This window comes from Pteropus medius, unplaced genomic scaffold, assembly GCF_902729225.1.
Source record: "Pteropus medius unplaced genomic scaffold, Ma_sr-lr_union100, whole genome shotgun sequence".
NCBI classification, from domain to species: domain Eukaryota; kingdom Metazoa; phylum Chordata; class Mammalia; order Chiroptera; family Pteropodidae; genus Pteropus; species Pteropus medius.
The window spans coordinates 28,292,370-28,318,861 of NW_024340696.1; the positions used below are offsets into that span (position 1 = coordinate 28,292,370).

Consider the following 26,492-nt stretch of genomic DNA (forward strand, 5'->3'; position numbering starts at 1 on the left):
AAAGAAGTTCCTTAGAAGAAAAATAATATAGGTCAGAAACTTGGATCTACTTAAAGTAAAGAAGAGCATCAAAGAAGGAATAAAGGTAAAATAAAAACTTAGCTGCTGTGGTGCAGAGAAGGCAAATTGATCTAACAGATAACAGTTTGTTCAAGATAATATAAACACCGTATTTGATTATATACACTTACATATATGTCTTATATATCATATATATTATATATAACAAAGTAAACATGGTCTTTCGTAAAAATGAAGTGCCAATGTAGGTTCATCAGTTGTAACAAATATACCACTCTGGTGGGGGATGTTGAATGTGGGGGGGTCTATGCATGTGCAGGGACATGGGGTATATGGGAAATCTCTATACCTTCCCCTCAATTTTGCTGTGAACCTAAAACTGCTCTAAAAAAATAAAGCCAATAACAAAAGGGCAGATTATAAAATAGCATATATATTATGATCCCATTTTAATTTAGTTAAAATATATTTACTTTTGGGAAATAAAATCTGAAAGGAGACTATATTAATAGTAGTCATCTTAGTGGTAGAATTACAGGCAATTTTAATTTTTGTCCTTTTACTTTCTGTGCTCTCTATTATCTCAGTTTTCCATAGTGAACATATATATATCTTTCATAGAAGTACAAAACATTAAAATAAATTGTTTTAAGAACAGCACTGTGGATGAGACAGCCCTTTTTGAAACAGGACTTGAAAGATGGGTGAAATTTTGACTTGTTCCAATACAGAGAAAATGTTAGCAATAAAACAAATTGTGGCTGAAGCTACATGGGGTGAGATAGTTTAGGCAAGTTAGAAGTAAAACTGTCTAGTTAGGTTAAAGCATAGAATATCTGTTGGAAAACAGTGGAAGAGCAAGAGGTTGAAAAACTGAATTGAGACATTGAACATCAGATGCAGTGTTTACTTAACACAGTAGGCAGCACAGGAGAGGAACTATAAAGACAGATGGGCAACAGCACCTCTTTCATTTTGTCAGGAAATTTAGTTATCCAGACTATTTCTGAGCACTTAATTCAACCAACAGTTGGTATTGTACTTAACGTGTGTCCAAAAGAGAATGTTTCAGAAAGAGAAAGAAATCAACCTAGAGGAAATACAATGTCATAAGGCAAATGTAGTGAAAAGTATTAAAGAATTATACTGCTATATAAAATACCCTCAAAAACATCAATACTCACCATTCAAATGATTTTGCAATAATATAGTCACTGTGGGACTTTAAGTACTTAGGCCCAAAAGGTGACTGAATTACAAGATTTCTACAAAAGCCATGAAGCAGGGAGACTACACGAAACGCACACCAATTATATTTATGACTGTCAGTGAAGAAAGATTGATCCCGAGGACATTGACGAGTATCGAAACATAAAGAGCTTTTTGTCTTTAATCCCAAAAGTCTTATGCAAAAGTTATTATCATCTCCCTTTTATAGAAAAATAAAATGTAGTTCCAAAGGCTTCATTCACCTGGGCTAATCACACAGCTAACAGATGATAAAGTTGGTATTAGGGCCTTTTTGGCTGAGAGCCAGTGACCTTTCATTGGGCAACATGGCTCAATTCTTGCCACCTGCCCCCAAAACAGCATTATGAAAATGTCGTTGTTGTTCTCCTGTGCCAATATTATGATCAGAGCAACTGTGAGAAACTCTCAGGACTCATTTTAGACAGATAACTGGATCTCTCCAGCTCATCAGAAGAATAATGCCGTGGCAAACAGCAAAACCAATAAAATTTCTAAGGAAAGAGCAATGCCAAATATTTTTGTGACCAGCCTCTTTCTTTGCCTCAATTGCTAGCAAAATAAAAAATTGGACAGAATAAAAACGTCTTTCATTGGTTTGAGGATCAAATAAACAGATTTCTTTTCTAAAACCAGAAACAAGAAGTTTAAGTCTCCAAATATAATGTTTATGCATTTTAAATATCTGAAATTCCCTTTTAAAAATTTCAAGAATGAAATTTCAATTTAAAATATCTATGAATAGCATGGAATTGAGCAAAATCTTACTGATTTGAGCCAAACGAGAAAATGAGCAAGAGGCCCTTTTGCTATCTTTAGAGAACAAAATTCTTTAGAGAATAGAGGCAGTAATCTAAGAATAGAAATAACATTTTCTCCATGAATACTCACTACTTCCCAACATCACTACACTTTCATCTTACATCTTTCTTTTTTTCTCCTCAAAGGAAAGACAGGGACATATCTGGTGTAAATATCTCAAATCTCTGAATATTAGATGATATGCAGAATTAGAAAAGAACATTACTGGGAAAATGTTTTCCATAATCTCACCCAGAGATCATTAGAGACGATCAAGGAAAAGCTAGTAATCTATTAACGAATGCATTCTCTGCTCTCCAGAGCCATCCCTGGAGAATGGAGGGCAGCTGAATAGCAGGAAACAAAGGGAAGGGGTCTAATCACCAAGGGTCTGAATGGCTCACTCAACCACACGCCAAACACTTATTGAGTCTCCGCTATGGACTAGGCATCAGGAATACAAAAATCAATGGCATGTTAGATTGAATTTCTCTATTAAACATTCCCATAGCACATGGTATTTCTTCTTTGTAGCACTCATTACAGGATTACATTTTTGTCCTTTTAGCAACATGTTAAATCTTGTTCATGGGAATGTAAAATGGTGTAGCCACTATGAAAAATTGTATGGCAGTTCTTCAAAAATAAAAATAGAATTAGCATAGGATCCAATAATTTCATTTCTGGGTCTATATCTAAAAGAACTAAAAGCAGGGTCTTGGAAAGATATTTACACACCCATACTCATAGCAGCATTACTTATAACGGGCAAGAGGTGGGAGCAACACAAGTGTCCTGACAGATGAATAGATAAACAAAATGTGGCATATGCATATATGTATATACATATACACACACATACATACATATACATATACATATACAAGAGAATACTATTCAGCCTTAAAAAGGAAGGAATGCCTATCACATGCTACGACATGGATGAACCTTGAGGACATTATTCTGAGTGAAATAAGCCAGGCATAAAAAGACAAATACTATATGATTCCACTTATATGAGGTACTTACAGTAGTTAAATTCACTGAGAGTAAATGGTGGTTGCCAAGGGCTAGGGGAAGAGAGGAATTACTGTTTAATGCATATAGAGTTTTATTTTTGCAAGATAGAAACATTCTAGAGATTAGACGCACAACAATGTGAATATACTTAACATTAGTGAACTATATACTTAAAATGGTTAAGATGGTAAATTTTATGTTATGTGTATTTTACCACAATTTTTTTTAACTAAAAAAGACTTGTTTATCCACGTATCTTTATTATATAAGCACAGGTTCTTGCATATAGAAGATGTTTAATAAATATTTATTGGATGAATAGATTGGTGAAGGAATGGGTAGACAGATGGACAGATCAGACAGACAAATGGGGATGTGAACAGAAGTGGAACATATAAACCAATAATTGCTATGCCATGTGAACACAGAGAAATGGGCTCTGTGAATATGCAGAAGTGAAGAGTTTTTGTTATGGTGGATTCTGACATAATATTTATCATACAGAATTACTTTGTTTTATCTACCAATACCACAAAAAATTTTAATATAGATTTAATTCTATGTAGTTGAATAATTCTTATTTTTTCTCTTATTTCTCTTCACAGTAGTATAATCTATCTTTTGACCTAGCTGATATTAAAAGAGAAAAATCCATTTTCTGTCACCTTTGCTCTTTCCAGCACCTCTCTTAATTCAAAAGGGTAATGTGAAATAAAGCTTACACTCAACACTGCAGAAGATGAAAGCAGGTGATAAGTTGCTTTGCCCATAGATTGTTAATCAGCTGTCCTCTGGGGCGTAGTGTTGGGAAGCCGAGTTGTGTAATAAACAGCAGGCAAAAAGAATAATCTCCATTTTCTGACTCTGAAGTGCAGGCATGTGCTATAAAACTAAAGTGACATCTGTTAGCAGGCTTGTCACATGGATGGTTTTTTCCTGCAGAATCTGGAATAAATTAAATCCTAAAATAAAACTTGGAACAGAGAGGCTGCTTTACATAATTCCTTCTAATGGTGTGCTGTGAACCCATCGCTCTGATTTTAAAGAGAAGTTCTTATAAGAAATGTTTCATTATTATTTTAATCGCAAAACTGTTGAATGGTACTCCATACTAGAAAATCTGTGTTTTTTAAAATGTCCTTATGTGTTTAACTAAAAAGTGGCAAATGAAACCTTCCTTTCCTGATATTTTCACTGGCTGGAAAATAAATCAGGTTTTACCTCCAAATGAAACTATAACTGCCTTTTCCCAAAGCCCTGGAGCCTGTTCATGGGTGGTTTGTTATGCTTGGGCACCTCAACTGGCATGGCTGAGCTCCCGAGGCAGAAATATCCAGCCTGGGTGTGACCTCACAGGATTTGCTCAGGAATACACTCCTTCAGAGGATTCACTAATAGCGAGTTCTGGGGCCTCTTACTGTCAAAAGGCATTAGCATTTTTTAACACATAAAGGAGCTTGCAGATTCGTGTGACCCAGCGAATCTGAGCTGTGCCACACTGAACATGACATTCCTCTACCGACCCACAGTCTCCTTCAGCAAAGAAAGTCACACAAAGGGAGACCTTTCTGGGCACCTGAAGCTTAGAGCCCCTCTGCTCTCTCAGTATTCACTTGGCTCTTATTCCTAACTTTGTCAAAATGGCAAGATTCTTAGACAAATACACCCACCCCGGTTCACAGCAAACAACAACAAATGTCAGCTCTCTGGAGGCTAATTTCCTCCATATGTGAAACCTTTCTCTTTTGTAATAATACATGGCCCCTTTGGAAATCTCAAAGAAACAATTTTTGTCATAATGCTTTCTTTTATATAAAATCACAATTCTGGTCTCACGAAAACTTGCCCTTCATTTCTCTCACTGACATGAGTTTATTTGCCTGCACAACCTTCTCAAATGGCAGGGGCTCCGAATCACACACTTTACAACAGGGGAAACTGAGGCATAGAGGACACAGTGACTGGTAAGGAAACAGGGAGAGAAGCTGAAGGAGTAAACAGCCAGGCTCTAGACACCTTCTTGTTTAAAGGGTTTTATGCACAGCAAGGGGTAGAGGATTTGCAGATGAAAGGCTGAGCCACTAAAGTCCTGTCAACACACCTAAAAGGTGATCTTCACATCATTTAGGTTAGAACTGAGTCGGGTATGTTAAAAATACAGGTTCCTGAGCTCCATGCCAGACCACCTAAATCAGAATCTCTGAGGTTGGTCTTGGATTTGACATTTTAGTCAAGTTCCCTGAACTTGGAGCCTTTGTTTGTGGCAAGTTGCTGTTATTTTTCAGTGTTTTAAATTCTAACAGTGAAATCTGAGAATCACAGGGCTATACAGGTGAAAGTAGGTCTCCAGATTCCAGGGGATCGTTCACATACAACCTCGCCAGTCATGGCTTCCGCCCAAGGAAAACCAAGGGAAGAACACGTCAAAGAAAACACAAACCACCACTAAATCCAGATGTACCTAGTTCATTTTCAAATGGGCCTTATAATCTGTTGTATCCACGTGTTTACTAAACACTGAATGGTTTGAAAGTCATTAAGTAAAGCTCAGACATTGTGCTTCACAGCAAATTTCACCATTAAAGAAGAATGAAAAGGTACAAAAACTCATTTCCTAAATGTTGAGAGTGGACATTTTCAATTCACTTTCTCAAGATGGCATGTCCTTAGGGTCCACTGCAGATTGAAGGAGACCAAAAGATGTCTCTGCATTTCAAATTGCAATTCAAGACCATGAATGACTCATTACTCTTAAATTGCCACTGGCTTTTTTCACAGAAACACAGCACTATCATTATTAAATAGCATTTCTGCAAGATGAAGTGGCCTTCGAATACACAGGAAGATACTCACCTCTCTTTGAAAAAGGAATATAAACAAACTTAAATAGAAGATTGCACTGGTACCTAGCCTACCTTTACCACAGCGTAGCCTGTTTCCATGGAGTTTCCCACCCAATGTTCTTCTGAAACATCAGTGCCTAAGGCCTCCAGAGGCTCAAGCTGCTGCTTATTAATTCTGAAGTAGGTTGTATAAAAGATGAAGTAATCAAACTTTGATACCCTACACATTTTATTTAGAAAGATACTAGGGAAAAAGTCCAGTTGACAAGTATGTGGTACATTTCCTGGGCATTTCACTAGGTAGTCACTGTGGGATTCCACACAATAAAGAGTCTCTGGCTTTGAGCCACACACAAAACTTAGCTAGGAACACACATCTGAGAAGCAGGGGTCCAGCTAAACCATTAATCATCTAAGACTCAGGCATGTCTGGGCCTTGAATTGGTGTGGCAGACGACCAGGGGACATTTTTTATAAAGAAGCTTTCCTCCTGAGGAAAAAAAAAAAAATGTATCCCAGGAAAACAGCATGTCTAGTGCAAAAATCTGGTGCAATAAGCTGGCACAGGAATAAGAATGGAAAAATGATCTGGAGCACAGCACAGCATCTGTGCCTTGCATTACCTTGGCAGGGACTCAGGCTGAGGGGGAAGGACATCAACAGAGCACAAAGTAGCCCTCCCGGTGCTGGGCCTCTGGGGAAATATCACCTAGGTTCAAGTCCCATCATTGCCAATTACTGTTAAATATCTTCCACTCCTGTGTTTCTTACACTGTGATACAGTTCTTGCTACTCAGTGTATGGTCCCCCAACAAGCAGCATCAGCACCACCTGGGAGCTTGCTAGAAATGCAGACTCTCAGGCCCACCCCAGACTTCCTGAATAGATGTCTGTATTTTAATTAGATTCCCCAAGAGGTTCGTATACACCTTAAATATGAGCAATCTTGGTTTAGAATATGATTTGGGGCAATAATTAAGTATTTCAAAGTCTCTAATTTGTTAGGTATTTTTAATATATATTAGAAAACATAACTAGAAAAGTTGAGTCATGAGTCCATGGATATTATTTCTCCAGATCATTCTAAGTAAGAAAGGTAAATCAATTTAAAGTCGACTTTAAACAAAAGTATGAAGGCAAGATACACTCCTGCGCATTCCAGACACAAAGCCAAAAAAGAGAACTATAAAAGAGAGAAAGAGAACAAAAAGGACAAAGCAGAGTTAAAAAACAAGATGAACAGAACACAGAGCAGTGAGCAGAACTGAAACCGGGACATGCTGGGCTCCTGCCCTAAAGCAGGTGGCAGTGGTCCTGGGGGTGCATGTCCTACAGCAAACAGGAACAACAAGTGTTCCCATGAGAGAACAGCCAAGCAACATTCATTGATTAAAGCCAAGGACTGGAGTGCAGTTCCCTGGGTCAAAAAGGACCCTGAAATAAACGACTGGTAACCACTGGCTGGGGTTGGGGCTTAAAACCAGACACTGCCTAGGGATTGGAAGAGAGAGACATACCCTAGCAACCAGCAAATGAGCCAGATCCCAAATAGTTCAGTGGCCATACTCCCAATCTCACAGGGAGGAGCAGGAGCCCCCAAATGCTTATGTAAAATCGGGCCCTGAAGGCTACTATAAAATCATTAGGCAGAGAAGGATGAACCTAAAAGGAAAGAAAAAAGCGAAACCAAATGAAAATCCTCCCCTTGAAAATGAGCCAGCAAACAAAAATTCCAAAATACACACAGAAATCAACTGATGAGAAACAGCCAACCAAAGCAATAACTGCGACATTACTTCATTCTGAGATTAAAGTAGTGTTGTTGAACAGTCTGACAAAAGTTTAAAATAAGTATGTTAGGATGCTCAAAGCAATCAATAAGAATAATATCTATTTTCATGAACATGCAAGCAGTGGCAATACATTTTGAAATAAAAATATGCAAAACTAGAAAAGAACAGATGGACAGGAAAAATACCAATTCAAAATCTTGGAAGTTAAAAGTATAGTCATTCGTCATTGTAATTTTTAAAAATATCAATAAATGATATAAACTCTAGACTGGACATTGTTAAAAAGGAAATTAAAGAATTGGAAGCTAATACTGAGGAATTCACTCAAAAGTAGGACAGTGATTGATATTTTAAAACATGAAAAAGCAAGTAAGAGACAAGGAGGATAAACTGAGTGGTTCTAAAATACATTTATTCTCTCCAGAGTAGAGAATAAAGGAAAACTATTTAAAATATTTTAACCTTTAAAATATTCACAAAGTACAAAATTCAAAAGACACAGCCATCCAGTTCTTCTCCTTATAGTCAACTGGTATCACTATTTTCTTGTATATATTTTCAGAGATTTTATACACATAAAAATAATTATGTGTGTTAGGATGGTAGGAATCTGCACACATTCTTCTGCAATTTGCTTTTATTGAGGTATAATTTATATACAATAAAATTCATTTATTTTGAGTATACAGGTCAATGACTTTTGACATATGCATATACCCATTGGTAATCACCAATACCCCAAAAAGTTCCTTTGTGACCATTTCAGTTACTCTCCTATTCCATTCCCCCACCACATGCTTCAGGCAACCACTGATCTGTTTCTATCACTATAGAATGGTTTTGTCTCCTCAGATAAGTAGACAATCATATAGTATGTAGTCTTTTGAATCTGGCTCCCTTCATTCAATATAAAGTCTATGAGATTTGTTCATTGTTATATGAATCACTAAGCTTGTTCCTTTTTATTGCTGAGTGATATTCCATTATATATGGATGGAATGGTACGTGGTATGTTGTATATGGTATATTCATATCATAACTTCTTTACCCATTAACTTGTTGGATGTTGGGGTTGTTTTCAGCTGAGGCTATTATGAACTGGGTTGCTATGAACATTCAAGTGCAGGTTTTTGTGTGAACTTATGTTTTCAACTTTCTTGGGTAAATACTTAGGAGTGGGTTTGCTGGATCAATCTTTGATAAATGTACATTTACCTTAATAAGAAATTGCTGAACTCTTTTCCAAAGAGATTGCCTTCTCACCAGAAATGTTTGAGAGTTCCAGTTACTCCACACACTAATCATCACTTAGTAACATCAATGTTTTCATTTTAGCCATTTTGGCATGTGTGACATGGTATTGCATTGTGGCTTTAATGCTCATTTCCCTAATAATTAATGGTACTGAGTATATTTTCATATGTGCTTTGCCAACTGTACATCTTCTTTGGTAAAGTGTTTGTTCAAATCTTTTGCCCATTTTTAAATTGAGTTGTTTGTCTCATTTTTGGTTGTAAGAGTTCTTTCTACATTCTTTTGTCTAATATGTTTGTGGTAAATATTTTCTCCTGGTTTTTATGTTCTTAACAATGTCTTTTAATGAGCTGAAGTTTTTAGTTCTGATGAAGTCCAATTGAACTTTTTGTTTTTATGGTTTACAATTTTTGTATCTAAGAACTCTTAGCCTGACTCAAGTTCTTGAAAATTTTCTCCTATATTTTATTCTAGAAGTTTTATAATTTTAGATTTTATGTTTAGGTCTAAGTCACATTTTAAGTTAATTTTTCTGATGACGTGAGATGGAAGTCAAGATTCTTTTTTTTTTTCCATACATATATCCAGTTGCTCCAGTACCATTTGTTGAAAAGACTATTATTTTTCCTTTTGAATTATGTTGGTGCCTTTGTAAAAAAATCAATTAATCATATACATGTTTCTATTTCCAAATTCTCTTGGTGTTCCATTGAGCTATATGTCTATCTATATTTATGTCAGTACAACGCTCTCTTGATGGCTACCACTTATATTAAGTCTTGAGATCAAGTAGTGTTAAGTCCTCTTTGTTTTTCTTTTTCAAAATTGCTTAGCAATTGCTTTGCAATGTAAGTTCCTTTTCTTCTTCTCTGCCCGCCCCGCGCCCCCCGACCCGGCCCCCCTCCCCGCCCCCGCCACTTAACCAAAACACAGACACTTTAATTGGATCAGAATTACAGATATCAACGATCTGGGCTGTACATTCATTATAGCACCAATTCCTTCTGAGGGGAAATTTCACAAGCCATCTGAGTAAATGTTCCAGCTATATCCAGATTGGCCATAGAGATGTCCCAAGCACGGTCATATCAGCATCAATGTCGCAGCACTGCTCAGATTTCTGGTTTAGTGTCACTTTCCCCACCACTCCCTTATATCCTAGGAATTTCTCACAGCCAGCAGGTAGCTCTCCCTCCCCACCCTCACCAAACTCTGGAAAACCCAGGAATGTCTTTTTACAGCTCCTCCTCGGCCCCCTTCTTCTGGAAAGCAGTCAAGATGTTCAACCTCTTCTGGAGCTCTTCCTTCCTCCCGTCACTCATCTGGTTCTTCTCAATCAGTTGGTGATCCGGGTTATCTCTGACTCTGGGAAATCCTCACCTTGGTCTAAGATCTTCCCCATGATCTTCAGGTATTACTCAGCCCACTTCTCAATCTCCTTCACACTTGCAAGGTTGTCCTGTCCCCGCTTTGAGAGGGCCTGGCAGGCCTCCACGCCAGAGGCCTTGATGAACTCTTCAGCAAGGGCATCATATGTAGGCAGGCAACCAGACAAACCTAGGTAGACCTCATGCCCCTTTAGCCAGCACTGGATGCCTCCAACCTTAACTGCCCCCTTGTGCAGGATTGGGTTCTCAAAGTTCCCATCCCGGAAGAGGTAGAAGACGGGGTAGTCCTCTTTGTCCAATTTGTATTTCTCATTCAGCTCCATATTCAGCTTGTCACCATAATCTGAGATCCCCACCTCTGCCACCAGGAGGCCAAGTTTTCAGCCAGATGCTTGAACTCATCCTGCTTCTCACTGTAGAGATAGTGAGTGTCAAACATCACCAAGACGAATTTGCTTTTGGGAATGACCTTGTAGAAAGTGACTGTATCCAGGGGAAGGGGACCCTTGGTATGCAGGCCGCTGCCACCCTGTGGAGCGAAGAGGAACAGAAAGAACAGGAGACGGGGAAATAGTAGGGAGAGAGAAGTGGCGTGGAGAATGGTGGCAGCCATAACTCCGGATTCTGGCAGTCCTTTCCTTAAAAATATATCTCAGAAATTGTTTCATATCATACATAAAGATTGTTTTTTTCCTTTTTCATGGGGCATTGTAAGCAATCCATGAAAAGCTCTACAATAATTTATTTAAACACTTCTACAATGGTGGACATGTAGATTATTTCTCATTCTTTGCTATCGCAAACAATGAAGCAAAAAATAACCTTGTTCATAAATCAGTTCACATATATGGGAGTGTGGCCATGTGGTAAATTCATAGAAATAGAATTGATGGATCAAAGGGCATTTGTATTTGCAATGTAGTAATATTGCCAAACTGTCTCGCATAAAAAGATTGTACTAATTTACATTCATGCCACTTTTTATCTTTGATAATCTGATAGGTGAATCTAAGTGTATTTCTTTTACTATGAGCAAGTTAGAATGCTTTTTCATATGAGCCATCTGTATTTCTTTTTCTGTGAGCTGTTTTTTCCATCTTTATCCAATTTTCTATTAAGTGGCTAATCTTTTCCTTATTGATTTGTGGAAGCTCTTTATATACCAATGAAAATATTAATATTCTCTAGTTTGTTGTTTGTCTTTTAATTTTGCTTTTGATATATTTACCAGGCAGAAATTTTATATTTATATGTAATCAAATTAATCATTTCTTCTTTTATAACTTCCTTACTCCAGGATTCTTTTTTAATTCCCCATAGTTTTTTCCTAGTAGTTTTATAGTGTCAGTTTAAAAAAAAACATTTATTTTTTGATTGATTTGGATTTTTTTGATAGAAGGCATCAGAAATGGATCAAAATTAATTTTTTACAAATGCCTACCCAGTTGTCCACATAACTTTTACTCAACTATCCATCTTTCCCACTGATTTAAGATAACGACTTTATCATATATCAAACTTGCGCGTATTTGGATCTACTTCTGGATTTTCATTCTGTCTATTAATCTGTTTATTAATGCAAATGTACCATTTTTCTGTAATCATTATAGATTTATAAGAAATTTTAATATCTCATAGGCCTAACAACCTCCTTAATTATTCTTCTTTGCCAAAATTTGATTGACTATTTTTGCTCATTAATTCCATATGAACTCTAGAATCAGCTTAGTTAATTCTACCAAAAAAAAAAAAATTATCCTACTGGCCATTTTATTAGGATCATGTTAAATGAATAGAGTAACTTAAGAAAAATTAACATTATGATGATGAGTTCTTCTATCCAAGAATATACTATGTTTTTTAATTTGTTCAAGTCTTCTTTCAAATTCTTAGTTAACATTTTATTCTTGTATATTTTGCATATCTTAAGTTTATTTTTATCTCTTTCTATTGCTTTTGTAAATGGTGTCTTCTCTTCCCTTATACATCCTAACCGGTTAGTCATAAAAGTACAGTTTTTACATGTTTGTATACTGCATTCAGACAACTCATGAAATTCTCTTATTTCTTGATAGTTTTTCATTAAATTCTCTTGAGTTTTCCAGTATGCGATCGTATTATCTGCCAATGAGTGCATATAATAATTAAAATTTTACCTCTTTCTTCTTAAATTTTATGTCTAAAAGTTCTTCCTCTCTTCTAATTGTTAGCTATTATCTTGAAAACTGTGTTAAATAACAATGGTGATTACACATTCTATGATTCCATTTATATAACATTTTTGAAATGACAAAATTATATGAATGGAAAACAAATTAGTCATTACCAGGGGTTAGGGAAAGAGGTGCGGGGAGGAAGGTAGGTATGGCTCTAAAAGGACAACGTTATCCTTATGGTGCTAGAAATGTTCTGTATCCAAACTGTATCACTGTCAACATCCTGGTTGTGATATCATACTATAAGTTTGCTATTGGAGGAAGCTGGGCAGGGTACATGGAATCTCTGCATTATTTCTTACAACTGCCTGTGAATCTATAATTATCACAAAATAAGTTTTAAAAAGAACTCTAATCTAGTTTTTTTTAATGATGACACACATCCTTATTTTCCCTTGACTTTAATAAGAGTATTTCCACTGTTTTTACAATAATTATGATGCCAACTTGGGTTGAGATATACCAAAGTAAGAAGCAATTAATCCAAATAGGTCAGCAATCATGATAAACATAAATAGATTAAACTCAATATACAGATAGTTGTATTATGAAAGTACCTATCCATTGATTTCCATTGAGTTTTTTTAAATTTGCAGAGACAAAGTTGAATACAAATATTTATATATATATATGCATACGTATGTATGCATATATATATATATACATATATATAGTATTTGCCACATTTGCCCTCTGATATATATATATGTATATATATATACATATATATATATAACAAGTAGTGAATCTCAGTAAGGAATATATGAGAGTTCACTGCATTATTCTTGCAACTTGCAACTTCTGTGTTTGAAATTTTTTCATAAAAAAATGTTTAAAAAAAGATAAAACTCCAGAAAAATAACAGTGTAGGTTGGCCATGTTCAATAGATAATTAATTTGCAGTGATCCTTGTTGTATTTAGGAGGAATGTAAAAATACTGATAATTCTATATGTTGTTTTAACATCGCATAGTTAATTATATACACTTAAAATTTAGGGTAGCCACGAAGGGGAAAAAAAAAAAAAAACAAGCTTTAGCAAGAATGGAATGAAAAAGTACAGAAAATCAAAAGAGCCCAATTTAAAAGAGTAAAAATTGTCCAAATATGCCAGTACTCACAATAGCTATGAACATTGCCTGTTTAAAGGCAGAGATGATCAGACTGGATTTAAAAACACAATCCAAGCATATATTGAATATGCCACTCTTACAGGCTACACTTACATCAAAATTATATTTAAAAAAATGAAAATAAAAGAATCTAGAATGGCATTTCATAAAAATACTTATCCAAAAAAAAGCTGGAATGGCAGAACTAATAGCAGACAAATTAGAATTTAAGGCAAAGAAGATTTCTAGGAATAGAAATGACATCATATATACACATGATCTAATTTTCTTCCTGAAAGAGTCTATCATTTTCCATCTCCACCAGCAAAGCATCAGTATTATTCCCAAAAAGCATTCCAACGTATCAATATCTTGTTTATATTTGCCAGTTTGATAAGAAAGAAGGAAAAGGAAACTTTCTGGAGTTTAATTTCAAAACCCATATTCTCTCAAACACAGCAGGGACCATACAGCAGAACTGATGTTTCGTGATCAATGGTGAGCTCTCCGCGCAGGCAGGCAGAACCTGCCCCTCCCATAAAAGGCCACGCTGACACTCAGCCTCTGAGGCAGCATCCAGGGAGGGGAGGGAGGTCCCCCTCCTCTGCATTGAGCAGGCAGGAAATCTGACTCCACCTGAGTCGTACCCCTTAGTCTACATCTGCTCTGTATTAATGTTCAGCAGCTTATTCAATTTCTATACAGCACAGTATTACTTTCTATACAATCACTACAAAACTGTTCAGTGCCCTGAGGCAGCAAACAGTAATAGTTCTTGAAGACCACATCTGAAGGGCCAATTGCCCTTCAGTTTCACGCAAAGCTTTCACTAAAAACTCTTGACTGGAATTAGGTGCAGTTAGCAATTTCCAGAGAAATCTCTAATATATTTTTCCTGAAAACAAAGAAGAAAACAATTTCTGTGAAATTCAGTAAAAATGTCCTGAAATTGATAATAAAAATTCTTTAAATTTACAATCGAATGACTAATTCATGCCAGGCACTCTGCTGGAGCCTTTCACAGTGTTCTCTGATCTAATTCTCAAAAACGATCCATTTAGGTAGGATCACTGTCTCAGTTTTACTGACAATGAAATTGAGCATTTTAAAAGAGAATAATTTAAGACTTGCCCGATGCCAAAAATTAACAAAAGGACCCATGCCTCCAACCTAGCTTAAGGAGTTTACAGAGGTAAGCTCTAACACAGTCCTGCTACTCATATTATCATCAGCAGCATGGTTAAGACTAAAAATAATAATAATTTCTCATTAACTAACCTGGATCATCTATGTAATAAAGACCTTAGGAAAAAAACATACATTATGATTAATATGAGCAGAAATTTCAGACTCAATATTCTAGTCATATTCTGGAAAAATTCTCATGCATAGGTACTAACAAGCACTGCAGCAAAGACAGTTAATCATTTCAAATAATACTGGATTCAGGTGATATTACTCCCTGACAGACTGGGTTTCTGGTTCCTGTGCTTTTGCTGAGGAAGCTGCTCTCACTTGATGCTTTAGAAAGGATTTTTTTTTTTTTTTGATTTATGGTTTGAAGTTAAAATTACCAAAGAGTTTTAAAAGCAGTATGAAAGCCATGTGCATCTGTCGCCATCTCAGAAAACTGTCTTTCATTTTGCCTTCATCTTCGTTTGAATGGCAGGAATCAAGGTATGATAAGGAGAAGAAAAAGTAACAGCTTAACATGGAAAACATCTATATGAGATGTTTTAAAGTCATGAAGTGAAAGCAAAAGAACACCCTTTGGTTTCCATAGTCACTTTCAGAAAAATGAGTGAAGGCAAGGCAAAAAGCACTGCCATTTTTTTAGTGTGTGTGTGTGTGTGTGTGTGTGTTTTCTATTTGCTTTCTCTGCAAGAGCCATGTCCTATTTACCAGTGTGTATACACATGCAGAAAAATGAAAACAGACCTTGCAGCTACAGGCCAGAAACGATGTTTCTTTTCATCTGGCATTGCAGAGCCCCTCCTAGAAGCAAATTCCTAACGGGAACGATCACTCACCGAAGGGTTTAGTTTTGCTTTTATTCTAAAGCATATATATATACAAAGAATATCAGTTTCTTTTAAATTCTCCAACAAGGGATTTTTTTTTTAAGCAGCAAAAACATGTCTGGCAGTTCTAAGCCAAATCACTTTCATTATTACTGGGGTATTTTCATATTCTTTTATTGTAGTAAAATACAAATAAAACCTACCATCTTAACTATTTTTAAGTGATATTATTAATGTTTTTAATAAAAACAAGTAGCCTTAGTAATACGAGAAATTTCTAAAACATTTCTCTTTTCTAGGTACCAATGTAAATGTTTCTGCCACCTCAAGAGTAGTATTGTAAAGGCTTCATGCTTTGCCTACTTCAACTCCCACGAAAGGGGAACAAGCACAATTCAGGTGCAAACCTGGTTGTCTGAAAACCTATTTTCCATAGGCAATGTGGTTTAGATAATTACATCCACAGATCATTTTCAATGTCTAATTTTTATCCTCACATTTAGGAAATCTTTTGCTAAAATATTATCGAAAAAAGCAAAATGGCTTTGAGTTTCACCTCTTTTTCTATCCTCAATCTTTTCTTTGAAACGTGGGGGTGGATAGGGCCAGGATGTAAAGAGCATTAAGGAGGAGCTGCAAAATGCTTAAATGAGCACAAAGAATCAGTGCTTAGCTCTTTGAATGATCTAGAGCTGACATATTAGAGAATCAAGCCTGTAATTTTCAGCTGTGAAAAACAGGTCTATGAAGGCAAAAACAAAATGAAGTTCTGAAAAATGCTCTCACTTCTTTGGGTTCTGTTCAGAGATTTTACCCTCCAAAATCCTATATGTTTTTCATTAAGGCCCCTAAATATTAAATGCTAGTTACTCTCAGTGGCAAAGCAAAAATACAAATCAATAGTTAATCACATGTTAAAAGAACAGCAGTTCTTTGAAGTTGCGGTTGAAGAAGTTCCTGCTGTCCAATTAAAGGTAGTTGGGTTTTTTATTTTTAAGGTGGGGTTGGGGGAGAAGGAAGAAAAACAATGCAGAGGAAAAGCCCTTTTTTTAAAGATCAAGCAGCAAACTCAAGTTGAAAATTATGTTCCATGTACAACATTTCTCAGAAATACCCATTCTGGCATGTTCTAAATTACATGCCATCTCTGTCTGGGAATAATAAGCTAAGATAGGCCAAGCTCAAGAAGGGTTGGTGATCAAACATAAGCCAACTATGCTCAGGAGAATTTCTCTAGTATCTGCCTACAGAATGCAGTTAGCTCCGTTCCACACTAAAAATTGCTTTTAAAGAACATAGTTCAAAGTTTGAGTTTTTTGCTAGCCATTCACAGTAAAGTATTTGTAGAAACTTGATATCTTTTGACATAATTATATCAGTTGCAACATATGTGATGTTCATTCAACTTTACAAAGTACATTTTAATAAAAACTACACATATTTTCTGACCTCTTTAGAGCCTGGAGACTCAAAATAATTGTTACAACAGTGAGAAACATGATACACAAGCAATCTGTTATCAAACATAAACCTGGCTCTGATTACTTTTTGTATTTGAGGCTGACATAAGCGGTTTCCTCTGTCTGGAAATTTTAAATCAATTGTGTAACGGAAATGGTACTCTGGAGCCTATGCCAGAGGTAGGTTTCTTAGTCTCTCTGCCCTGTCTTAGCCAAAGCCTTACTTAGCACTACTCAACGGCAGCTAAAAATTTTCAAATCAATTTAAATGCCTCTATTCTTGCCAAAACCTCATGTCTACAGAAATGACTCTATAAATAATGACAGGTGATCGGTACGGTTAAAACTGGACCTTTCAACTATCGAATCCTTGGTTTGCATTTAAAAAAAAAACAGTTTATGAGTTTGTTTACTTTATTAAATTATGAAAGTAAATGAAAAAAAATCTCACCTTGTGATGCCCAAATTCATTCAAAATGGTTCTCAGTTTTCTGGTGTTGCTATGCGGTTTTTGGGCAGCAACAGCTGGATGGGGGTCCCGCCAGTCAATGGACAAGCGGTGATGCCAAAGGCGCTGACTCTCCAGAATGTGAGCTGATTTAACACTAGGATCAAAACGATGCACTTCACATCCATTGTTGGCCATGCTAACTTCAAAATGGGTATCATCGCTTCCCAACCTGTAAAGACAGAGGATGGACATCAACAATAAAAACATGTAATGGAGCAAAAAGTGGTGGATTGACAAAAGGGCGGTTCCAAGGCCAGTTTTCTTAGTTATATCAAGCCTTCTTCTATTTTAACACATGGCTAACTGTACACATTCAATAAACCTTCTCTCACAAAAAGCATTGTAGCTAAAAGCTTCTGGATAAGAGGGAGTAGAGAAATTATCTGCTAAATGCAAACAAGAGAATCACATGTTCAAACATGTAGAAGCATATCAAGTTGGTTTTTAAAAAAAAAAAAATGCAAACCACAGTAGCGATGAAACAAAGAAAACTATCCGCCATCTTAAAAGATTTTCTCTGAATATGTCAAAAATAAAAGCCCCAGGCTGAGATCCTTAGGGAGAGATGCATTCTACTAATGAGGTAATCCTTCTCCATTCTAATGGCCACAGTGCTGTGCATGCAGTTTGACTTAAAGACAACAGCTGTTTTCTTAGAAACAGAATGTATTTTAAAATAGTACAGTTAAAGAAAAAAAACAACTATATAGGTTCTCCTGGATATAGTACTCAGGAAGCAGAAGAGGGGTCTCACCTAAAATTCAAAAAACAAGGGAAAGAAATTCTATTTAAGTACCCAACAGGTAGCACATTGTGTGGAAAATTCATATACCTACAAAATTTTAATTTACTCAGAAATATTCCTTATTTAGTGATATAAGGTTCATCACTCTGATTAAAGCAGCAATTTGAATGAAAAACATAAAATTAACCCAGAGTTGGTTTTTTAAAGTGGTGATTATTGCTTCTCTGCCCAAATTCCTATAATTAAGATATGATTTAAGGTACCAGAATCTTACAGAATATCTATAATACATTGGCCAAACCTGAACACATTACAGAAATATGTCATTCTCTTAGACTCTACTATTTCAACCTATTCTATAATTTAGAAATATACTAGCTCATTGGATAACTAGTATTTATATGGTTCTAGTTAACTAAAATAAGTCTTCAGTATAGAGATCATCCATATAGACATTCTCAATACTCTTATTTGACTTGTCCTCTCCTTTCACACCTACTACACTGCTTTTTCTCACTGGACCCATGGCCTGTCAACCTTCTGATGTCCCTCAACTATAATTCTCTCGATCTGTTTGGCCTAGAAAAACATTCAGCATTCCTCTCCCAACCCCTTCTATATTCTTTTCACCTAAGAGACTTCATTATCTATTTTCAACCTCCTATTGAATCTACACAGCTCAGAACATTGAAATCTCCACCTTACTTTTCCCCCAAATTTACCATTATCTAATCTGGTGCAGCAGATCGACTACCTGAGTAGAAGGAATGGATGTGGCACTGTTTCAGGTCCTTGGTTATTCTTTTTAAAAGAGTCCTGAGAGTATTAAGGTGAGTGTCCTTTATGTTCCCCAGGAATCAAAAACTCGGGAGTTAAATACATAAAAAGATATTCAAGATCATTATCCAACAGGGAGAAACAAATCAAAACCTCAAAGAGATACCACTTCAGGTCCACTAGTGGCTATAAAGTGGTTATCTTTTTGATGGCTATGATCAAAAATTCCAATAATAATAAGTGTTGGCAACAATGTGGAGAAATTGGAAGCCTCATATATTGCTTAGTAGAAATGTAAAATGGTATATATCCAAGAGAAATGAAAACAAATGTTCTCACAAAAACTTGTACCTGAATTTTTATGACAACATAATCATAATAGCCAAAAAACTGGAAACAACCCAAATGTCCATCAACTGACAAGTGGATAAATAAAATATAGTATACCTATACAATGGAATATCGTTTGGCAATAAAAAGGAATGAAGTACTGATACATGATACAAAATGGATGAACCTTAACAACATTGTGTTAAATGGAAAAAAAAAAAAGGTCACAAAAGGCCACTTATTGCATGCTTCCACTGATATGAAATGTCCAGAGTAGGCAAATCCACAGAGACAGAAAGCAAATAAGTGGTTGCCTAGGACTAGGAGGCAGAAGTGGGAAAGAGGGTTGGAGAGAAATTGGGAGTGACTGCTACTGAGTACAGGGCTTCTTTTGGGGGGTGATGAAATGTTGTAAAAATGACCATAGTGACCCAAAACCATTGAATCATACACTTTAAATGGGTGTGGTATGTGAATTATATCTCAACAAAGCTGTTAAAAAAAAAAAACTAAAAAAATAAAATCAGAACAGATACAGGGAAAGTTTTTAACCCTCACCACTGAAAGCAGAAGAGCTGGAAGAAGTAAGACAATTAGGGTTTTCCCCAGGACTTTCAATAGTCCATTCTTCATCCCAGCAGAAATCAGAGAATCTGGACAAATGATTATCTATTATGATATAGATGATTAGATTATCTATTATCTAATTATTAAAGTTATTAGAATTAGATCTATAAATTGCCAACTACTAGAGGGAAAGAAATAGGTTTTTCAAAGCATAAATAACATTGAATAGTAGATTTAAAAATTATAATTATTATTATTAAATAACATTGCATGAAATGCCAAGATTTCCTCTAAAACATATATTCTCAATGGGGATGATCTCATCCCTAAGGGAGCAAAAACTGATTCTTGGGGGGCGGGGGGGGCAAAAAACTTACTCTTTTTTTCTTACAAACCATAGATACATTACATGAAGATATACAGTATTTCTATCATATTAAAATTTCATGGGGGTCCAATTAGGAAAAAAATTGTCTAAATTTGTCTAGGATTTTCTGGTTTCTCATTCGTATATACTATGAGCTCCTGCTGTGCTCATTAAAATAGTATAAGATGAAAAGTTTGGGCTCTGAAGCTCATTCATTCCTCTTAAAATGCTCATGGCAACTGGAAGTCTCAGATTTTCTGTATAAAATATTGGCTCTTGTTGCCTAACCATGCGTCATCTATTATACATTCTTCTGTCTTATGCTGAGAATTTATGTCTTGAAAGCAAATGATGCAACCGCCTAGAGAACTAAGGAAGAGATGAAAAATATTTGCCTATGTATTATCCCTTCTCAAGTTTTCTCTTCCACTCTCACTTCTACCCCTGAAATACAATCTTTCACATGAAGGATGAAATAGGTGATTTTTTTTCCACTTCATTTTAGCTACCTCCCACAACCCTCACCCTCCCCACCAGCTCCTTCCACTATACACACAAGAACATTTGTAGAGAGAGTCCTACCTGAAGTTTTTCGGTAGATGGTATTATCCAAAGCCACATTTCTCTCTCCCTTTCTCCATAACATAACTTTCTTTTATAGTGCCTTTCCTATCGTAGTCTATTCTACCCCGTTGCGAAATTGAAAAGGATCTGATTTTAATTTTCAACTGAACTTTACACAGAGTGCACTTTTCCAGAAAAAAAAATGTCTTTTATATTAACTATGAAACAAAAAAGCTTCGACTCCTAGTAAAAAGATTTCAGACATCAGAGAGAAGGTGGACGTAATACCTGCTCTAGTTCTTGTGGGTGGAAGAAAGGTAAGAAACGGATCAGGAAGCAGGGCAATCAGCCTTTGTCCTCTGATCCTTATGTCCTCAGATCCCTTCCTCTCACTCCAGGAAAGTTACCTCCACTTGCAGCTGCATCCATCGTCCTCGGTTAGGATGGAAAAGACTGGGCATAGCAGTGGCATGGTCTTGCCGCTGCCACAGCCCTGGGGCTTGGAGCACATACGGCTTGGATGTAAGGGCCATATGGCCCACCTTCCAACATTCCTCCCCACCTCTCTCACGACTATCTCAACAGCCCAGATGCTGGGAACCCAGGGCCCACATGTCCTGTCCCTGCACCTCATTTCGAGAGCTCCACTTCGGCCCTGGGTTTTGTTCTTCCTTCAGCATCAACTGAGATGCTGTCAGCCGGCTATTTACCTGCCTCCCAGGCAAGCAATTCACCTGAGAAAAGGAACCCTCAGTCCTGAGTAGCAGTGCGAGCAACATATACATCCACAATCCAAAGCATTCTTTTTTAGGGCACAAGAAATATTATCTTTAATTTCCAGTGTTTAATTAAGTATTTTCGAGTTTCAAATGTGTTGACCCTCATAATCTATTCATTTCTTTCCTCAGTGGAATTCAACTGTTCTTATCTGTGATTACAAAGTTGGTTTTGAATAGTGAACATATAAATGAAAATAAGAAACTATGTTTTTGTATGTAATAATCTGGAATCTTACAGCAAAACTACCTTATCTAATAGCTCTGAAGTATAAGAAAAGCAAAAAGGAATTTTAAAAATTTCTCCAAAAACAGCTTACCCAGTTTCATGTTACTCAGTTATAGTCTTTAAATGAAATTATTCCAGGGTATAAAATATTAAGCAAAATATAAATGCAGATTAGAGCAAGAAAATAAGACCAAGATGAGATCTCCAATTTGCATGTGGTACTATGCAACTATTTTTATGACCTACTTTCATACATTTTTAATATGATATAAAATAAACTCTACTGTCACAACTTCCCATTCTTCCTACAATCTTGAAGCAGAGCCGGTGGGCTCCCAGAAAAAGAGCTCTATTATAATCGACTGGCTAAGCAATTTATTTACTAATCCTCAAGATTCCAAATTTAAATTACAGCATAACCAGCCTCCTTCCTTAGCCTCCTTACCTCAAGCAATCATTTACGTAGCACATGTATACTGAGTGCCTACCGCTTACCAAGCTCCATTAATATATACCACCGTTCTTCATTTAACCCATAGAAGAATGTTTCTATTTTCCTGAAACTCTTATTTGAACCTTGTTTTTTAAAAAATCCACAATGACTATAACTAAGAAGTCTTGTTTGGTAAAGTTTGACAATCGCTTCTTGGACTTTTGGCTAAGATCAAGTGTAAAGTCTGACAAGTAATGGATCCTCTATTAGGACCTTTGGATCTGCCCCTAACGCTTCCCATCTAGGATTCTGGTTACATTCATGGGCCTGAATGTAAATCATAGAGGCAATGAAACCTACAGGTGAGGAACAAGCATATGACACTTGTTGTGGTTCCCAGTACTTTCTAAAGGACCTCAGGGACCTTGCCTGAGAACCTAACCACCAGCTGCTACAAAGAGTCTATGGAACAGGGTGTTCCAAACAAAAATAACTCTCCTCTGCCTATTTTTGGAGACATGTATCATTTGTAAGTTCAGGATTGTTTAATTAATATTGGTGTATTTGGTGAAATAATTTCATTACTTTATATTCACCCTTTTATAAAAAGCTCTCTAAATTCATTTGTACATTTAAGTCATTTTCAGCCTGAATAACTGAATATCAATATTTCCCACAATTTTGACAAAATTTCATGATTTTCATAATAGTCTCCTTTCTTTCTTTCTTTTTTAATGTAAAAGTATACACAGATTTGCCGTTGGCAAAAAACATAGAAATCCAGCAGTGGCCATTTGCCTTGGGTCACTAATCATAACAGTGTATAAAATTTCTAATTTATTTTTTCTAGGTGCATCCTTAATATTTTTCTCTCTCTTTATAATAAAAATATTAATTCTAGCTGGAAATCATGGGCTTCACTAAGAAGATCATCATCATGCTGAAAATTGAAGTTGCCAGCTTACTACCAGCAGAATGGGAAAGAGAGTAGCCTTGACAACTTTGGGTGATCTGCAAGCAGCCACTGTTACATAACAGACAGATGAGTCTGAAATAAGGACAGGAGGCAAAGTGTACCACCTGTTATACACTGCACCCATTCATAACTTCGTGCTACTGAGAAGGCCTTCGTTATATGCAGAACTGTTTTTGCTTTCTTCTGCTGTGAAACATACTTACCCTAAAGAATACAGACGGCACTGCTTGTTGCGGATCTGATGAGCTAAGCCAAACCTGTCATCGAGACAAACCAACCAGGGCTTCTTTGCAGGGCTGGAGTTGGTAGTCAGGCTGTCCGTGTTCACGTGATCACATGCAATCTGTAAGGATTGGAAATCAATGTGAATAATTTAAAGTGCTGGATGATAAATGGTAGGTAGGGACTTACTGCTTCCCCGATCCCTAGAAACCATAACAGGAGAGTTATATCCTTCTCCACTGCTAACTACGCCCCTCCTCAGGGAAACACAAGACTGCTGGAAAATGTTCAGAAGAATTCCAAATACCAGATTATAAGTAACCTCGTGAAGACCATTAGCAGGTTCGAAAGGACATTACGAGCTGCCATAGCCATATGCACAAAGTGCGTAGGGGAGAACAAATCAGGAACAAAGATGGCAGGGAGGAGAGGTCAGGCAAGGCTTTGCAGAAGTGTGTTAGTCTTGGAGGGTGAACAGAGGTTGATTAAGAGGCTGAGACCAAGAAGGGCATTCCAGACATGGAGAACAATGCTCCCAGAACACAGAGGCCTGTTACGCACAGCATTCTCATCAGAAGTTGTGAGATTCATCCACAGGCGCAGTAGGCTCGGAAGGATACAAAATTATTGATGCTTTATCTCAGGCAGATGAAGTGGGGCCACAGTCCAGATGTGTTCTCCAAGGTAAACAGCTAATCCAGATCAAGTGAAATTAAACCCTAGTCTCTGTTTATAGGGCAGGACTCTTTGCGATACCATGTTCTAGTAAGTTTTCTCCTCAGAGAGAAGAGCAAGGGCCCCAGCCAAGAAGGAGGCTCTCCCTGAGCTAACCGATGCACTTCTCTTAACTCATCCGTCAAATTAGAGAAGAAAACTAAAGGGAATGTGCACCTAAGTCAAGCAGAAGCAAGCTCTATTTTCAAATGCACATTAAGTAAATGTACTCTGTAAGGAATTTTTGACTTGCGTTTGAGGCCAACAGTGTGAATGGCTGAGGCTGTTGGAACCAAAGAAAACAAGTTGATGGCCAAGGTATTTACCTTACTGAGCAACAGTATTTCCCCCAATCCCTCAAAACTCTCACAGTCATCACCATGCTCCACGAATCATGCAGCAGCTCTTGCTGTCACATCACAGACAACAGTCCATTCCACGTGCAAAGGATGTTTTGAGGTTCGTTGCTTTAATTCATTGGAAAACATAACAGCAAACAATTTTCTTCTGAAGAAGATATTCTAGGCTTGCCCAAGTCCTTTATTTTACTGACTTTCCAAAATTTTAATCTGAAAATAGTGTATTATGTGATGCCTATTTTGCTAGGATTTGGACATTTTAGAGGAAAGCTTAAAAAATGAAACCCTATACATTTATATTCTTTTTTCTCTACCCAGTAACTCTGACTACAACCACTGTAAAGGAAAAATAATAATAAATGGGATTGAGTCTTCACCCAAGCAACTAGTACAGAATACATTTATTAACTGGGTGTGTCAATATATTAATTTATGTAATTCATTCCTATTATTCTCCCGCATCTAAATGAAAATTATGCCTCTGCCTGCCCATCTCCTAGTCCCCACCCGCTCACCCAAGGGAGGAGAAGTTTCTAATCTAATTAGAGCTCAGTGTGTTCATTGGGCCTGTTTTTAAGAGAGGACAAGCACATCCACTGGCGCTCTATTCCATACCCTGCCTCCTGCAAGCATTTATTTAGGCCAGGGCAGTTCTGTGAGCCCCTAAAGCATGCCTGGACCTCAAAGTTGAGCCATTTGCTCAAGGACAGCTTCCTAGGGTATTTTTCTTAAAGTGGTATGATAATGCCCATCCGCTATTGCTCTTTGTGTGTACCTCTCCCTAAGAACCTCCATTATGACAGAAAGGATAGGGACGTTCACATGTTCTCATTTACAACACCCTCTTAACACCATTAGAACCTAACTCTGGCCTCTCCCACAGTGTTTCTCAAGGTGTGGTCCACCCACTTTCTCATGGACCTGGGAGGTACTTAAAAGTTCAGATTCCTGAGTCTCTTCCAGATCTGTAAAATCAGTATTTTTGAGCTGATACCTGGGCACATGCATTATAATAAGCTTCCTCAAGTGATTCTTATGCAGTGGTCCTGTGAGTTTACTGAAAGCCCTTTGTAAAGCCCCAGTGAAATGTTCCGCCTGGCCTCCGCTGTGCCTTAGCAAATCACGGGAAGAGGCAACTCTTGGGTCAGAACTCTTAAGTTGAAAACAGCAGCCCCTCCAACCTCACTCCTAACAAAGCCAGAGAGGCAGCACTGACGATTAGCCAGAGGCCTGAAAGAGTCAGGTAAATATTAAGAGTCAAGATTAGGGCTTTGAGGTTCAGCTGCTCTTCCTTTGCCAACACTGGGGAGTATGGTATTATTATATTAAAATGACTCTTCAAGCATTTCTTCTTCTTCCACAGACTTCACCTTGCACAGATATGGAAAGGCATTCTTTTCCATTCAACCTCTCTGTTAATATCCCTCTTTTCCTCTCCTAGTTCAAAAATAAAACACAATGTTTTTCCTGTTTAACCATTTATTAACTATCTTGTTGATAGACATTAGCTTTTGAAAACAACTAAGAGTACTCAGTAAAATTGAGCTCCTAAAAATTAATTAAATATCGATTTTTCAAACTTTCTTGTTAATTTATGGACAAGGCTTCAATCACCCCTCCTGCAAGCAGAATAAGTGAGGGCAATAACTCCTACCTAAGCTTCAACTACAGGAATTGTGTTCTCTCTCTCTTCTAATTCTCCTTTTAGCCATATAAAAACAAATTTTAGCCATATAAAAGGAAAG

General features: G+C 36.8%; 1 protein-coding gene and 1 pseudogene across 1 annotated transcript in view; both read right to left on the reverse strand.

Annotated features, from left to right (window-relative positions):
• The window catches only part of METTL24 (methyltransferase like 24), a 95,418-nt gene that overhangs the window by 25,494 nt on the left and 43,432 nt on the right, over positions 1 to 26,492 (reverse strand). Inside the window, exon 4 of the mRNA XM_039870309.1 lies at positions 17,629 to 17,857. Coding sequence (XP_039726243.1) covers positions 17,629 to 17,857 — 229 coding nt within the window. The remainder of the gene's footprint in view (positions 1 to 17,628; positions 17,858 to 26,492) is intronic.
• On the reverse strand, positions 10,005 to 10,981 carry LOC120608481 (endoplasmic reticulum resident protein 29-like; annotated as a pseudogene).